This window comes from Danio rerio, chromosome 15 (genome assembly GCF_052040795.2).
Source record: "Danio rerio strain M-AB ecotype USA chromosome 15, GRCz13ab, whole genome shotgun sequence".
In the NCBI taxonomy this organism is placed as follows: Eukaryota; Metazoa; Chordata; class Actinopteri; order Cypriniformes; family Danionidae; genus Danio; species Danio rerio.
This window is the reverse complement of record NC_141035.1, coordinates 32,753,859-32,771,801: the sequence shown is the minus strand read 5'-3', so window position 1 is coordinate 32,771,801 and position 17,943 is coordinate 32,753,859. Positions and strand designations below refer to the sequence as shown.

Genomic DNA, 17,943 nt, shown 5'->3' with positions numbered 1-17,943 from the left:
ATTGTTTCGCTTCACATATTGTACTTCAACATGGGTCCAAATTTGTTTAACCACTTGCATCTTACAATCATCTGTGTATCAGATGCAATTGCAAAACTGTTATGTTTAAAAATAAATCATACCATCACCTAAAACCTTAATACTTACATCATAGCACAGGTTAAAGCACATTTAGGTAGACTGTGCTTAATCTAACATATGCAATTAGCATTTGTAGTACTGAATACTTGCTTCTTAAAGTCAATAGTGATGTAGCATTGACAGACATTCAATAAAAGACAAAACAAGCTGACTGTGCCAATTAAACCAAATTGTTTATTAAATTGATTAAAAAAAAGCCTGTTGTGCCAAATCCTGTCCACCAGTCTGATCCCAGTCACACCTACTAAAATGTTAGAATAATGAATTAAGCAATAGAGCAATAATAAAGTCTACCTAATGACTGTTTAATTCCAATATGGATGTTTTTCTTAAACACATCATTGTAAATTATACTAATTTTTATACTATAATATATTATATTAATTATATATTATAATAAATTATATAATATTATATATATATATGTGCATTTAAAATGGTTGATTTTAATTTAAAACCTCATTCAGTGCACTATCACATACTGTGTACAGTGGCAGAGTTAAATTTATAAATAAATCTGCAGTTCAACCACCCTGCTAAACATAGTTTAATTAAAAATAATAAAATGACATGATTATTTGCTATAAATTGGTGCTGGGAATGTTTATTTAATAAAGACCATGCCAGCTATAAACACAAAAGTTTTGTTGTTATTATTATTATTAATTAATTAATATTAAAGTGCCCTAAGAAACTGATCTAAATGCTAATGGGTTTTATTATTTTTTTACGTTGTTTAAAGTAAAAATGTACTTTGGCCATATGTGATGATAATCAATTTTTACCTGACCTACTGTCCCTTTCTGCAAATAATTTGCGGCTCTAATCTGAGAAAAAAAAAAGTTACATTGATTTATAACAATTAATAGTTTATGGTGCAAACATTTTACTCATTAGTATTTATTAATGGCAAATATATTCAAACCTAAGCTGCATATAAATATCCTAAATTGTGATGATATGATTGACTAAGCTTTATTTGTACTCTTAAGCCTATTTTTACTTGTTTTAAATTAATTTTAAGCTCCTTTTTATTAACATTTGTATGGCTAAATTACTATGGAATCTAAGTTTAAAGATAAAGGACACGAGGGGAAGACAGGACTTGGCACAACACCCCCTGTGAGCAAGCCATTGGCGACTGTGGCAAGGAAAAAAACTCCAAAAAGTTTGGAGAGAAACCTTGGAAAGACCAGACTCAGCAAGGGAGTACCCATCTTTCTTGGGCGTGGCACATAACATAACATTTTTTAAATGTATAAGCTAATAACATTTTTAAACAACGTTAAAATTATCTAAAATGTTGCAGGACACCGTCTTCCACCATCTGGCCTCTGGATCTGGCATGCACAGACTGTATATCCTGAGGAAGAGGAGGCAAAACAGATGTGACAAAATTATTAGTAAAAAAAATATATTTTGATTGTTTGGATACTTCAGGAACAAAGAGAAAATGAGAATCACGGTTTACTTTAAAATCTAAGGTTTTACAAAGCCCATACTTCTTAAAGACAAAGCACAAGTTATGACAAGATGCACTGAACCACAAGACTCTCCTAGAAGTACTAATAAAGTATACCTCTGGTCCGTCATCCTGCAATTCTGTGGTGTGCAATGCCAAACACCTGTTCTTCTCCTGTAACCATAAGATTAATAAATCAATAATAAGAACACTATATACACAAGCACCATTAAAAAACAGCCATTAACATTCATAGTGGATGCAAAAAATACAAAGAAAGTCAATGCTGTTTTTCCACAACATTAAAGATTTTTTTTGCATTCTCAAGCATTTCGAGTTCAAGAAGCAAGCAACTCAGACATATTTGAAACGAGTAGATTATCTGTAAATGACAACTTAAAAGTTTAGGTGAATAAACACCTTAATAATGCCTCAAAGTTTATGCAGCTTAATTTGTGGAAATATTTTGTAAAAGTTTCCTTTTAGAGAGAGCTTAAACAATATTGCAAATATAATTTTTTTTAATGGCATAACTCACTTGTTTCAGAATACCTCTGTATTAGAGATGTTCTTCCTCTGGTCCATCATTCTGCAATGCCGTAGTGCGCATACACCTGGTCTTCTCCTACAACCATGAGATTGATGAATCAATAATAAGAACACTATATACACAAGCACTAGTTAGAACAGCCATTAACAATAATAGTGATGCAAAGAAAATACAAAGAAAGTCAATAGCTTTTTTTCCATAACTTTTAAGATTTTAAAAGCTTTTTATTTATTTTATTTTTCAAGTATTTTGAGTTCAAGAATCAAGCAACTCCAGTAAATGATAATTTAAATGTTTAGGTGAATAACCTCCTTAATAATGTCTCTTAGTTTATGCAGCTTAACTTGTGGAAATATTTATTTTTTACATTTCTTTTTGTAGGAAGCTTAAACAATATTTAAAATAGAATCTTTTGTAACATGACAACTGGTTTGTTTTATAATTTCAATACATATTAGTACACATACACACTACAATTAAATGGCGTGATCCTAACAGCATGCTCACCAATATATAGTTAGGCAGATGTCTTCCTCAACAATACTGCAGGACATTTGTTTTCTCAGTCAACACATCTTCTTGGGTCTTCTGGTAGTAAAAACATAAAAAAAACACAACACTTGAATGAGACTAAGATTTAACATTATGCTGAAAATGTGACTGTATTACAAGGCAGTACAAACAACTGAAACAAAATACTTAGCTTTAGATTGAATCTCAAAGAATTCTGTCCACTTTGAAAAGGCTGCTGTTGTGTTAAAGCTGTGCCTGTAACAAATTAATAATATAACAGAAAATGTAAGTCATACATTCATTCATTTTTTCGGCTTTATTAATCTGGGGCTACGACTGCAGAATGAACCGCCAACTTATCCAGCACGTTTTTATGCAGCGGATGCCATTCCAGCCGCAACCCATCTCTGGGAAATATCTGAACATACTTTTTTACTCACACACACACACACACACACACACACACACACACACACACACACACACACACACACACACTAAGGCCAATTTAATCTATACCAATTCACCTGTTCCGCGTGTCTTTAGACTGTTGAAGAAGTCGAAGCAACCGGAGGAAACCCACTCGAACGCAGGGAGAACATGCAAACTCCACATAGAAACACCAACTGACCCAGCCGAGGCTCGAACCAGCGTTGCCACTGCAAGTCATAAATTCAGAACAAAATGTCAAACACAAATACAAAGGAAAAACATAAAATAATTCATTTATTCATGCATTTTATTGTCGGCTTAGTCTCTTTATTAATCCGGGGTCGCCACAGAAGAATGAACCACCAACTTATCCAGCCCATTTTTACACAGCGGACGACCTTCCAGCCGCAACTCATCTCTGGGAAACATCTGGACATTCTTATTCACACACATGCACACACACACACAAAGGCCAATTTAACCTATACCAATTCACCTGTTCCGCGTGTCTTTGGACTGTGGGGGAAGTTGAAGCAACCGGAGGAAACCCACGCGAACGCAGGGAGAACATGCAAACTCCACACAGAAACACCAACTGACTCAGCTGAGGCTCGAACCAGCGTTGCCACTGCAAGTCATAAATTCAGAACAAAATGTCAAACACAAATACAAAGGAAAAACATAAAATAATGGAACATTTAAAAAGCCACTGTACTACTCACCAACTGTTGCTGCTGTCACTGCCCTTTGTAAACTTTGAAGATGCCACAATATCCTCCTGATGTCCCTTGCTGCTGACCCTACTCTACTCTCATCACACAGCATCCACCTCAGGTACGACACACCGCCTTCACGCAACTGTGCACACACCACCAAGTAAAAGACGAGTGGCTGATAATCAGGCTCTATCCAGGTCTTTTGTCTCCCGGTTCTGTGTGGCACACTGACTTCATGTCAAAGACGTAGGCCAATGTTCGTTTCTTTGTGGTGGCCATGGAGATGAGCTGTTTGTATAGTAGGGATTGGAACAACTCCAGAATGGGCTTTCTTCCAGACAAGAGGTGGTCTTTGGTGAAGTCTCCACAGACAATTATGGGATTCTCCATCATTTCCAAATAATTAAGTAGGCCCATGATGTTTGGTGATGGTGTTTTATGTCCTCTATATGTGATGGGAGTCCCTCTGCTTTATGATGCACAACGATAAGCTTTTCTTTCAGACTGTTGTTGGTTTTTTTCCAGTGAAAAAGTAGCATGATGCCTTCCAGCGTTGCCATTTTTTGTCCTCTCCAACGTGGTTGTGATTTTTGACAGCCGATTGCATGGTCATGCCTTGAACTTTGTGAGTGGTGCATGCGTAAGCCATCTTGATTGGAAATAGTTGACAGACTGCTTCTTTTTTAAGAGTTTCCTCTGATCTTTTGATGTAAAGTGTCCTCTTCACCTTGCAGTTGTTGTCGTATGTATTTCTGGCCAGCATTTGGATTGTCGACTGATTTCCAAGCATGTGCACAAATGCAAGTCTGTATTTTGTTTTGGTCACAATGTTTCCAAAGCATCCATTGACAAGTCCATCTTTGACATCCACATTTTTGATCAACATTATGCAGACTCCCAATCAATGCAACTTGTATGGTGCCTAGCAGGTTGTCTTTTTTTACCCATGACAGGGTTAGTTTGCTTTTTCATCCATCCTGTTCTTGCATCTTGCACACAGAAACACCAACTGACCCAGCTGAGGCTCGAACCAGCATCGCCACTGCAAGTCATAAATTCAGTACAAAATGTCAAACACAAATACAAAGGAAAAACATAAAATAATGGAACATTCAAAAAGCCACTGTACTACTCACCAACTGTTGCTGCTGTCACTGCCCTTTGTAAACTTTGAAGATGCCACAATATCCTCCTGATGTCCCTTGCTGCTGACCCTACTCTACTCTCATCACACAGCATCCACCTCAGGTACGACACACCGCCTTCACGCAACTGTGCACACACCACCAAGTAAAAGACGAGTGGCTGATAATCAGGCTCTATCCAGGTCTTTTGTCTCCCGGTTCTGTGTGGCACACTGACTTCATGTCAAAGACGTAGGCCAGTGTTCGTTTCTTTGTGGTGGCCATGGAGATGAGCTGTTTGTATAGTGGGGATTGGAACAACTCCAGAATGGGCTTTCTTCCAGACAAGAGGTGGTCTTTGGTGAAGTCTCCACAGACAAATATGGGATTCTCCATCATTTCCAAATAATTAAGTAGGCCCCTGATGTTTGGTGATGGTGTTTTATGTCCTCTATATGTGATGGGAGTTCCTCTGCTTTATGATGCACAACGATAAGCTTTTCTTTCAGACTGTTGTTGGTTTTTTTTCCAGTGAAAAAGTAGCATGATGCCTTCCAGCGTTGCCATTTTTTGTCCTCTCCAACGCGGTTGTGATTTTTGACAGCCGATTGCATGGTCATGCCTTGAACTTTGTGAGTGGTGCATGCGTAAGCCATCTTGATTGGAAATTGTTGACAGACTGCTTCTTTCTTAAGAGTTTCCTCTGATCTTTTGATGTAAAGTGTCCTCTTCACCTTGCAGTTGTTGTCGTATGTATTTCTGGCCAGCATTTGGATTGTCGACTGATTTCCAAGCATGTGCACAAATGCAAGTCTGTATTTTGTTTTGGTCACAATGTTTCCAATGTTTCCAAAGCATCCATTGACAAGTCCATCTTTGACATCCACATTTTTGATCAACATTATGCAGACTCCCTATCAATGCAACTTGTATGGTGCCTAGCAGGTTGTCTTTTTTTACCCATGACAGGGTTAGTTTGCTTTTTCATCCATCCTGTTCTTGCATCTTGCACACAGAAACACCAACTGACCCAGCTGAGGCTCGAACCAGCATCGCCACTGCAAGTCATAAATTCAGTACAAAATGTCAAACACAAATACAAAGGAAACACACAAAATAATGGAACCTTTAAAAAGCCACTGTACTACTCACCAACTGTTGCTGCTGTCACTGCCCTTTGTAAACTTTGAAGATGCCACAATATCAACATTATGCAGACTCCCAATCAATGCAACTTGTATGGTGCCTAGCAGGTTGTCTTTTTTACCCATGACAGGGTTAGTTTGCCTTTTCATCCATCCTGTTCTTGCATCTTCCACACAGAAACACCAACTGACCCAGCTGAGGCTCGAACCAGCATCGCCACTGCAAGTCAAATTCAGTACAAAATGTCAAACACAAATACAAAGGAAAAACATAAAATAATGGAACATTTAAAAAGCCACTGTACTACTCACCAACTGTTGCTGCTGTCACTGCCCTTTGTAAACTTTGAAGATGCCACAATATCCTCCTGATGTCCCTTGCTGCTGACCCTACTCTACTCTCATCACACAGCATCCACCTCAGGTACGACACACCGCCTTCACGCAACTGTGCACACACCACCAAGTAAAAGACGAGTGGCTGATAATCAGGCTCTATCCAGGTCTTTTGTCTCCCGGTTCTGTGTGGCACACTGACTTCATGTCAAAGACGTAGGCCAATGTTCGTTTCTTTGTGGTGGCCATGGAGATGAGCTGTTTGTATAGTAGGGATTGGAACAACTCCAGAATGGGCTTTCTTCCAGACAAGAGGTGGTCTTTGGTGAAGTCTCCACAGACAATTATGGGATTCTCCATCATTTCCAAATAATTAAGTAGGCCCCTGATGTTTGGTGATGGTGTTTTATGTCCTCTATATGTGATGGGAGTTCCTCTGCTTTATGATGCACAACGATAAGCTTTTCTTTCAGACTGTTGTTGGTTTTTTCCAGTCAAAAAGTAGCATGATGCCTTCCAGCGTTGCCATTTTTTGTCCTCTCCAACGCGGTTGTGATTTTTGACAGCCGATTGCATGGCCATGCCTTGAACTTTGTGCATGTGTTAGCCATCTTGATTAGAAATTGTTGACGAACTGCTCCTTTCTTTAGAGTTTCCTCTGCTCTTTCGATGTAGAGTTAAGTGTCCTCTTCACCTTGCAGTTGCGTATGTATTTTTGGCCAGCATTTGGATTGTTGGCTGAATTATTTAGGCAAAACACAATACACTGGATTGTGATAGCTATAGTAGGTGTGTAAAACACCTGACTGCATGCACAAGTCTGGATGAGAAACATAAATATGATCCAACAGTGTTTGTTTCTCTGTGGTTGCATTGGTGATGAGCTGTTGGTATTGTTGGGATTGGAACAACTCCAGAATGGGCTTTCTTCCAGACGAGAGGTGGTCTTCGTTGAAGTCTCCACAGACAATTATGGGATTCTCCTTCATCATTTCCAAATAATCAAGAAGGCCCCTGATGTTTGGCAAAAATTTTTCCAGACTATAGTCTGGTGGCCTGTACACCGCAGCAATTGTTGCAGTCACTGGTGCATCAACTTTGATGACGACAAACTCCAGGTCGGTGACGTGGTGTATAAAGTGTCGAGGTTCCGCCTGAATGTCCTCTTTGCAATAAATTGCAACTCCACCACAGTCCTTCTTTGCCATTTCTGGAAGGGTTGAGTAAGACGCATGTCTATTTCTTGCAAACATCTTAAAGCCTTCCAACTGGACATGTGATGAGATGCATGATCCGGAGAGGTGCGTTTCCGTAACACAAAAGATATCACATAGAAGCAGCTCATGATGGTGTTTGATGTCTTCTATATGTGATTGGAGTCCCTCTGTGTTATGATGCACAACAATTAGTTTTTCTACCAGACTGGTGTTGGTTTTCTTCCAGTCAAAAAGTGGCATGATGCCTTCCAGCGTTGCCGTTTTCATCCTCTCCAACGAGGTTGTGATTTCCGGATCAGCATAGATCTTTTTTTCATCAAAGTCTCTGATGTACAACCCACCAAGTGAGGTTGTTCGGCTGAGGGCAACATAGGCCATTCCTGGCTCAAAAATCCTCTTTAGTGATACTACAGCCGATTGCATGGTCATGCCTTGAACTTTGTGAGCAGTGCATGCGTAGGCCAACTTGATTGGAAATTGTCGACGGACTGCTCTTTTCTTTACAGGTTCCTCAGATCTTTCAATGTAGACTAAAGTGTCCTGATCACCTTGCAGTCGTCGTCTGTATTTCTGGCCAGCATTTGGATTGTCGGGCTGAATGCCAAGCATGTGCACAAATGCAATTCCGTCTCTTGTTTTAGTCACAATGTTTCCAATGTTCCCAAAGCATCCATTGACGAGTCCATCTTCGACATCCAGATTCCTTATCATCATTATGCGGACTCCCACTGCAACTTGTATGGTGTCAAGCAGGTCGTCTTTATTACCCATGACAGGTTTAGTCTGTCTTTTCATCCCACCTGTTCTTGGGTCTTTCCGGTAATCTTCAGCATGAATGGTTATGATGTCAGCATGAAGAGCATTTACCGTGTTACTATTGTGACTGTGGACTTCCTTGTTGGTTGCAAATATGTGCAATGCATCACGTGGGCAGTCTTGGGGATTCCTCACAGCTTGCAATAACAAAGCTCTATCTTCTTCTTTAAGAGCATCAGATTTCCGTTTCACTCTCAATCGGTTTAAAAGCTGGGCAAATGCAAGGTCCTCTTTCTGCCGCATGATCTCTGTGAGGGTTACGATTTGGAAGTGGTCCTTCCAAAAGTCCAGCACATCCTCTTCGTAAACACAGAGTGGCTTGGCTTTTCCCGGGGGCGGTAATTGATAAAAGTCTCCCACCACGATGACAGAAATGCCCCCAAATGGTTTCTTGCTGCCTCTGATCTGTTGAAACCTCCAGTTGATGTATGCAAAAAAGTCTTTTGAAATCATAGAGATTTCGTCAATAATCAGGATTTCCACGTGACGTAATCCTGCTCGTACATCATCAAGAGAGTTCCCAAGTCCTTGATAGGGTGGCTTCAAGTTCCTTGGCAGCTTTAGAATGGAATGCAGAGTTTTTCCAGAAATGTTAAACGCTGCTGTTCCAGTGAATGCACTTAAAATCACTGTAGGAATGGAGAGATCCCCATCCTCCCGGAGCTGAGGAAGTTGTTGCAGAATCTTCGTTGCTTCAGTGTATACGCACTTGATTACGTGCGACTTTCCACATCCAGCACCACCTGACACGAAGTAAAAAAACTGTTCTGGATTCAGTCCCCACACACGGTTCTGACACCACCGCCGAATGGTGTAAAATATGGCTGCCTGTGTCTTGTTTAAACTCCTAAAGAGCTTCCTGACAAACTCGACACTCATCTGTGGCGCCACTATGCGCGGTGCAACTCCGTCGCCATCTTCATTACGAGGCTGGAATTCAGGGACCTCATCCTGTTCGTCATCTTCCTCTGGACCGACGTCTTCTTGTTCAGCTATGCATTCCAGGCGATCCACTTCAACTTCTGGTGCAAAAGCTGTCCAAGCACTCTCAGATGGTCCTTCCTGCTGAAGTTGTTCAAATGCTTTATCTACAACTTTGCCATGCTTTTCATATCTCTGCTGGTATGCCTTTACTATGCCGCAGACAGGGAACCGGAGACCAGGATGTCCAGGAAGTTCCACAAATCCGCTTTTATAAAATAGCTGATATGTGGGAAAATCCTCAGGTTTTAGCTCTTCATTGTGGCGATGGGGAACGTAAAGTTTCACCATTCTTCCATAAAATTTTTCTGGTTGCTTCTCCTCTGAAAAGCGAGCATATCTGATAACTGCAGGCTTGCCGATAGTCCTCTTTTGAATAAATCCCATATCGTGAAGCAGTCGGAGGACATTTTTTCCTTTAATTTGTTGACCGTACACAACACGGTAATTGGATGCAAAGTCTGCAAGACACATTTTTTCAAACTCCAACGTTAGAGGTCTTGCTCTATATTTTTCTATTAAACCTGACATCCAGACGTCCTCCGATTCAGGATTTTTGTTCAGCAACACACTTATGGGCAGACTCATCTTGAGGGCATCGTCATCCGTCGGAACAAACACGACACTTCGTGAACACTTCTTCAACGGCAAGCTGCATGTTCGCGCCACAGACTCCTGAGCACTTACTTGCCGGTGCTTGGCATAGGCTTGCATTATGTGCTTCATTTCATCCTCTTCATTAACGTTGGCTTCACGAACACTTTGGATAACGTTCTTAAGAAAGCCACTCATTTCATGCTCCGGCTTTGAAACGTAGGACAGCATATACATGATGCAGCTGTAAGCGTCTAGGATGTACTGAATATCCATGTTCGCATTCCACGCCCTGAGCAAATCAGGATTGTAGCCATTCACCCAAGTCTCCTTTGGATCACGCTTCAAAAGAACTGCACTGCCAGTGGTGAGTCCTTCAGCATAGTTCAGGTAATCGTCCATGGACAAATTGCACTTGGTTAGAAGGTCTGACAAATTGTTGAAGGAAGATTTGGGATCATTCAGCAAATCCCACAAAGGCTTGAGTTTTGATTTGGCTTCATTCATTGCTTTTTTAGCCTCATCTCGCCTTGCTTTTTTCTTGGCTGCTGAGTCAGTCGGTTCATCATCCCCCTCATCAGGACGCTCTGGCATCGGATGAGTGATCATGGTCTTAGGCATTGGTAGTTTTGGAAATCCAAATCTACACACCACCTTGCCTTTCTTGCATGACTTTGAGTGGTTTTTGCTATGAAGCTGAACCTCTGTCACAATCTTATGAAGCTCAGGATCAACATTGGGATCTGGAAGCTTGCAAGATACGTAACGGTCGATGAAGTCACATATTGTCTCATCATTGTCTTCCTCTGGATCTGGGGCATCCTTTACCCAAGCAAGCAGATGAATATGTGGGCTTCCTCTTGCCTGAAACTCCACTCTATAAAAGAAATCCTCCACTTCACCAATGGGTTGTGCAGGTGACAAAAGCAGGTGAGCCATTAATGCATCTACACGCTTCTCAAACATGCGCATGACAGTGACAGGATTACTCCTAAGGATTTCACATTTTGTCGCCCAGTCAAGCTGTGAAAAGTCAATTTCTTCGCCTTGTTGAGCTTTGATTACAGTCACAATCTCAGGCCATCGCATTTCTGCTGCACTGAATGTACAAAAGAAAGTAGGTGTCCCCAGCTGTCGAATCATGGCCTGTAGATCTCGCAACGTCTTCTCCCAATAGGCTGGAGAGCCTCTCAGGGGCTGCATGAATCGTGTGGCATCCCTGTTGTGAACAAGTCTCTCAACCTCATCGGAATCCTGAAGCATCCTATTGGAGATTCTTCGGCCATCTTTAGTAATGGGTTTACCTTTTCGAAGTTGAATGGACATGCTGTTTCTTGCCAGTTGCGTTTCTGTCACAAATTGTGCAAAGAAAAGGTAGCTTTGATCCCTTGCAAATCGGGCATCAACACAAAACAATCTGACGTTGAAGTACATGCTAGGAGAAACTGCTGTCTGCCTTGCCTCGTCGATTGTGTTCTCTCCTGTGGGGAACTGGACAGGGAATGCCATGGCTTCCAGTTTTGGGATTTTAAAAAATCCAACAGGCTTCTTTCCTTGTGCAGGTGCGATACTAAAGATCCCTTCACCGTACGACAAGATGTCATGTGCAATGTCTGGTGGCTGCATGCACGTGTCCAATGTAAGACCGGGGCGAAGTTCATCCTTTTCCTCCACACTGACATGTTGCTCCTCGTGCTCAGCAGTGCCAACTTCTTGGTTATCCTCTGCTGCATCAATGTCTTCGTCAAACTGATCTTCAGATACCTCAGGCTCTTGTATGGAGATATCCTTGTACTCAGAATGCACTTCCTTCAGCTTGGATAAAGCTGCCAGTACGCTGTGCATATTTACAGTATGGAAGTGCTGGTATCCTTTAAAACTGACATGTCTCTTTAGCTTGACTTGTAGGAGCTGGGACTCGCTTCTTGGTCTTGGCAGAGAGTTGACAGTGTTCTCCACCTCCGAAGGCACACACACAACAGCACCGTGAACTGCTCTCTGTTGTCCTTTGGGCAGTGCAACTATTTTTGCGAAAGGTAAAATTTTTGCAATAAGCTGACGTTCCAGCACATTTAGCTCAGCCAATTCTGCAGGGATAGGTGGCAGTTCAAGCTTGTTTACTGCTGCAATTGAAGGCATGCGTCCTCTTTTCAGATGGCTGTCACATGTGTGGCAGATCCATTCACGTCTTCTCTCTTCTGGAACGGTGCAATCATCTGAGCAGACACTGTCGCAAGTATGCACATACTTCCTTGTCAAGCAAAATGATGAAAGTTGAACATCTTTTTCATAATTCGATCCATCACAGGCCTTGACTTGGTCTGGAAAGAGGACTCTGTGGCAGACTGTGCAGACGTATGTAGGACCTTGCTGGATTTTAGACCGGAATGCATGAATTGCACTTTCCATCACTTTACTGACCAAAGGCTGGGGTGTTTCCAAGCTGGAGCGGATGCACATCTTGTATTTCCTTTTAATCCTCAGTGCACATTGCAACTGATGAATACGTGTAGTGTTATTAGGAAGCTTCTGTTTCTTATGGAGGGTACATTGGAGAATGTGATGTGCTCTGAACTCAGAATCATTTCCATATCTCCTCATCATGTATTCCTTCATTTTTTTCTGGAAAGCAGTATCAGTACTGTACCTGCTGACCATGTGTGCTCTTTTTTTTGCCTGGAAGATGGTGTCGTAACTGTACCTCCTAGTCATGTATTCTTTCTTCTTTGACTTTACAACTGGATCTGTGGTATACCTCTTAGCCATGTATTCCTTCTTCTTTGACTGTACAACTGGATCTGTGGTATACCTCCTAGCCATGTATTCTTTCTTCTTTGACAGAACAATCTCATCTTTGTACCGTCTATTACTGCAGTCTTTCTTTTTGTTTCTAAAATGAGCATCCTGGCTGTACTTTTCCCTAACAGCTTCTTTTTTGTTTGTCCGAAACTGTAAACAGGCGGCATACCGGTCCCTTTCATTATCTCTTTGTTTGTGTTTTTTCATTGCATAGGATGCAGTGGTGTTCTTGGATTTTCTAGATTTGAATTTTTCAGTTGTTTTTCGCATTTCTCTTCTTCTTCTGGACTTATTTTTTTTGGACATCATGGCTTTGTTTTCTTGGGCTATACCATTTTGGACGTCAATATTTTCTTCTGGTTCAGGTAGAACTGAAATTACTTGTGAAAATTGAGCACAAGTTGAGAGTAAAGGCTGTTGGCCAGCCTGTTGCTCTGTTTCAAAAGAGACCGGCATGAATTCATAGTTTTCATTATCAGGGCATTTCCCAAAAAGCTGCAGAATTTGGTCAGTCATGTCACTTAGTAGGGGAAAAGTTAACATCACAGCAGTTCCACAACCAGTACAATCAGGTAATCCTTTTGCAGTCCTTGAATGTGGATCAAAGAATCCATATCTGCCTGATCCATCTCTAAACACTGCAATACATTGTCGAGAAACTATTAAAAGTGCGTGAGTGACATCTGCTGTGAGACACTGCAGTCTTTTGGCAAGAGGCAAAAACCAATTTTCCATATCAGGGGCACTTCTGGCTCGAAGAAATCCAAGTTTGACTTCAGACTTGTGGACATTGTATGTTTGGTTAAATGTTGTAAGTTTAGAAGGTACTTCCTCCATAGATAGATGGTTCTGACGGAATCTTCTTTCAGCGATAAGCTGCATTTTAGTGCTGACATACAAAGCATCCCCCTCCTCTAAAACTCTATCAAGATCGGATATCTTAAACTGAAGCCCTGCACTCTGACTGGCCAAGAATGTCAGTGATACACATGTGCACTGGTGATTTCTGGAGAACTCGTCATATCTAACATCATCCTGACAATGAGACGCTTGCACTGACACAAATGTGGTTGCATTGCCACAACTTTCTGCATGTTGGCTCACAGAAAAGGAATTGACAGCAGCACTGGTACTGGCCTGTTCAACCTGTAAAAATAATGTAATATAAAAACTGCTAGTCAAGTTTGTATTTTTACAATCAGTGAGAAAATGTGAAGAACACTGTTGAACTTCTAGCAAAATATCAATATGTAATATTATAACAATAATAAATAATAATACATAAAATAATATAATAATAAATGAATATATTTAATTATAATGTAGGGCCGGGCAATTTTTACAGTTAATTCGAAATTACATTTTAAGACGATAAATTGTTTTATTAAATCGAGGTATCGCAATTTTTTCTGTATAAAAATATTGGATACATTGTAATTTCACCAAAGCGCTTTGGTTCACTCTCTGTATACTCTGCCTGACTGCCTGTCTGGGTTTCAATCATGGTAGTGACGGACTGAACACAGAGACTGGACAGCCTATTATCACCCAATGCACGAAGTACAATAAATAAATAATTTTATATTAGACGCACATCTGGCTTTACAGTTTCCATGTTCAGTCTTTTACTTCCACTTTAAGAAATAAGCAGCAGCATTACAACCTGTCATTCAATCAGAAGACAAAGTGAAAGCAGAGCTAAAAGCCAGTCTTTCCTAGGCTTAGCTAAACTTGCAAAAAATAACTGCAATTTTGTAATATTCCTAATCCCATTTTTAAAATAAAAAAGCTAATTATTTTATCATTACATTTATAGGTGACTGCTTTAACTCTACAAATTAGATATACAGTCAGTTTTCAGTAGTACCTCTTTAATGCTGGAAATGGTGGTTTCTACATCTTGAAGGTCTACCTTTCTCCAGCGCAATTTCTGAGCCTGAGATCTCTTCCCTTTTCGTGGCATCCTTTAACAAAAAAGTTAAAAATAAAACACAAGTCTAAAAGAAACAAATACACATATATATGTTAGTGGTGTAATGGGTCACAAATCTCACAGCTCAGATCACACTTCAATTTCTGAGTCACAGATCGGACCATTTTTCAGATCAACAAAAAACAAATTACATTTGCTTCCTTTTTTTGTTTATGTAGGGGGAAAACAGACCATTAATTCGCAGGAGAAAGAACATACCCCTTAACTGTTTCTCTGGGTTTACAATTAGGCCTATAGTTATGCATTTCAGTAAACCAATTCTTGTTTCACTCTAAACTACTTTTACACTTTTTTGTATTTCCAGACATGTCAGTACTTATATTTTCACAATAACAAATGCTTTTTAAAAGATTTAAGGAATAAATAATCCGTGGAATAACACTTTTCAGACACACCAAACTAAAATTCTTTACATGTGTAGAAAATAAACTTAATTAAATGTACAGAAAAGGTGTTACATCAAAGTACTTTTTAGGATATGAGGTGACTTTTGCCACAATACGAGACATTTAGAAAAGCAAACTAAACATTTTTTCTTTGGCACATACTTTAAAACTTCCCCCGATGAAAGCACTGCAGAACCTGACAAGATGAAAACCAGTAGTATCTGAAGAATCCGGAATATCTGACGAGTCTCTCTGAAAAAGGGACAAAAAAAAAAATAACATTAATGAAAATTAATGTCAACTATGCATTACCTTCTTTCCATGTTACACATCATCACTTATCAATAATATGCTTAATCTGTATATAAAATAAATAGTTAGGGATACATCAAAAGCATTTATCTATTTTTTAAAGGAGCCAATTTGCGACAAATATACTATCAGAGTCATTTGCAAAAGATTCTCGGAAAAGTGATGTATGGGGGAAAACAGGAAGAAGAACAGACACCTTAACTGGTGCTCTGGGTTTACAATTTAGACCTATAGTTATGCATTTCAGTAAACCAATTTCAGTAACCTTTTTTTTTGTATTTCCAGGCAAGTCTGTACTTATTTTTACAAAAAAAAAAAAAAAAAAAAAAAAAAAAAATCAATATTCCGTGGAATAACACTTTTCAGACACACCAAACTAAAATTATTTACATGTTGAAAATAAACTAAATTAAATGTACAGAAATGATGTTACATCAAAGTACTTTTTAGGATATGAGGTGACTTTTGCCACATTACGAGACATTTAGAAAGCAAACTAAATGTTTTTTTCTTTGGCACATACTTTAAAACTTCCCCCGATGTAAGCACTGCAGAACTTGAGAAAATGAAACCTGTAGTATCTGGAAGAAAACAGAGGTTAGCAACTATAGAAGACAGTACAGTGTGTAATTTAATTTATTTTTTTTTTTTAAACAAACAAAAAAAAAAAAAGTTAAGGAAAAAAAAATGCAGAAAAAAAAAAGAAAATATAAATTACAAAATTCTAAGTTTATTAAAACAAAAGAAACGTAATCCCTGTAAATATGGAGAGCACTGAAAAATAAAACAACAGAAGTAGTTGTTTTATTTTTCACAAGAAACCTGAAAAATAAAGAAAATAGAACAAATTAGGTCAAAGCAACAACTATTGTTTTCTCAATTTTTGAAATAAAAATGTTATCCAACACTCACCAAGATGCAAAGTGCAGTGAAGAATCTGGAATATCTGGTGAGTCTCTCTGAAAAAGGGACAAAAATAACTTTAATGAAAATTAATGTCAACTATGCATTACCTTCTCTCCATGTTAAACATCACTTATCAATAACATAGTTAATCTGTGAATAAAATAAATTGTTAGGGATATATCAAAAGCATGTATCTATTTTTTAAAGGAGTCAATTTGCGACAAACATACTATCAGAGTCATTTGCAAAAGATTCTCGGAAAAGTGATGTAGGGGGAAAACAGACCCCTTAACTGTTTCTCTGGCTTTACAATTTAGACCTGTAGTTATGCATTTCAGTAAACCAATTCTTGTTTTTTTTTTCAAGACATGTTTGTACTGGATTTTACACAATACAAATGTTTTTTTTTTTTTTGTTTGTTTGTTTGTTTAAGAAATCGATATTCCATGGAATAACACTTTTCAGACACACCAAAAAAAAAAAAAAAAAAAAAAAAAAGTGTTACTCAGACCAACTGTACTTTACTTTCCTTGAAAAAAAAAAAAGTTAAAATAGAATAATTTATAAGGGATAATTCCCCCCAAAATAAACAATTGACTCACTTTTATGCATTTACTAACAATGAAGTGGTTACAAACCTTTATGACTAACTTTATTCTGTTGAATACTAAAGATATTTTGGAGGGAAAAAAAGCAAAAATCGGAGCAACACTAGACTTCCATAGTACATAGGAAAAATAAATACTATGGAAGTAAATGGTTACAGGTTCCCAGCTTTCTTGAAAGTATTTTTTTGCTCAACAGAAGAATGTATGAAACACATAAAGGGTGAGTAAATGACAGAACTTTCAGTTTTGAGTGAACCATCCCTTTAACTCAAGCCCATAACTAACAAATCTGGAGAAACAGGATGTTTGCTCACTTAATTTCCCCCCTTATAGTAGTGGTCTGATAAATGTATGAAATTAATGTTATCTTAAAAACTGATTACATTCCAAAAAGTGAGTTTAACTGCTGCAAAAAGCCAGAATTATTATTATTATTAATTATTATAGAATTAATTATTCAATCATTACCTGACACAGGATGGATAGGCTGGTGAAAGTTCTAAAAAGATAAAAGTAGAAACAATCATGTCGCATAAAAAGCACATTTGTACTAGGGAAATGACTATTGTATTTTAATGTCAATTACATAAATTCTATCTGCAATATTAAATAAACATGTATAAAACCTGTACATTTAGATTGTGTAACATTTTTTATATTGATTTCACGACATTCGCAGTGCACTTTCAATGCTTTCTATACACAATTTTAGATTTTACTTCCCAGCACAAAAATTCTAGCAAAAGAATGTATAGTTTATACATTTACATGTCATTTGTTCGTTTATTTTACCTGCTGAAAGAAAACACTGTTCTTGAAACAAGGCTAACCTACATGCACAGGACAAGAGCATTTACAACAAATAAACTAATGTAATAAATATAATTTCGCTTGCTTTTTTAGCGCTGTCGA

General features: G+C 38.7%; 1 protein-coding gene across 2 annotated transcripts in view; it reads right to left on the bottom strand.

The window, feature by feature from the left end:
- Positions 1 to 807: 807 nt before the first annotated feature.
- Positions 808 to 17,943, bottom strand: part of LOC141377865 (uncharacterized) — an 81,277-nt gene continuing 64,141 nt past the window's right edge. Inside the window, exons 6-20 of one of the 2 annotated variants that reach the window (XM_087284340.1) lie at positions 17,500 to 17,530; positions 16,430 to 16,476; positions 16,041 to 16,339; positions 15,368 to 15,457; positions 14,694 to 14,790; positions 6,396 to 13,972; positions 6,091 to 6,303; positions 4,951 to 5,996; positions 3,821 to 4,856; positions 3,595 to 3,726; positions 3,194 to 3,325; positions 2,661 to 2,921; positions 2,142 to 2,228; positions 1,721 to 1,777; positions 808 to 1,504 (exon numbers count right to left, since the gene is read on the bottom strand). In XM_087284340.1, the coding sequence (XP_087140466.1) occupies positions 7,163 to 13,972; positions 14,694 to 14,789 (6,906 nt within the window). In that variant the 5' untranslated portion in view covers position 14,790; positions 15,368 to 15,457; positions 16,041 to 16,339; positions 16,430 to 16,476; positions 17,500 to 17,530 and the 3' untranslated portion in view covers positions 808 to 1,504; positions 1,721 to 1,777; positions 2,142 to 2,228; ... (5 more) ...; positions 6,091 to 6,303; positions 6,396 to 7,162. The remainder of the gene's footprint in view (positions 1,505 to 1,720; positions 1,778 to 2,141; positions 2,229 to 2,660; positions 2,922 to 3,193; positions 3,326 to 3,594; positions 3,727 to 3,820; positions 4,857 to 4,950; positions 5,997 to 6,090; positions 6,304 to 6,395; positions 13,973 to 14,693; positions 14,791 to 15,367; positions 15,458 to 16,040; positions 16,340 to 16,429; positions 16,477 to 17,499; positions 17,531 to 17,943) is intronic. The other variant, XM_087284341.1, reaches the window with a different exon arrangement.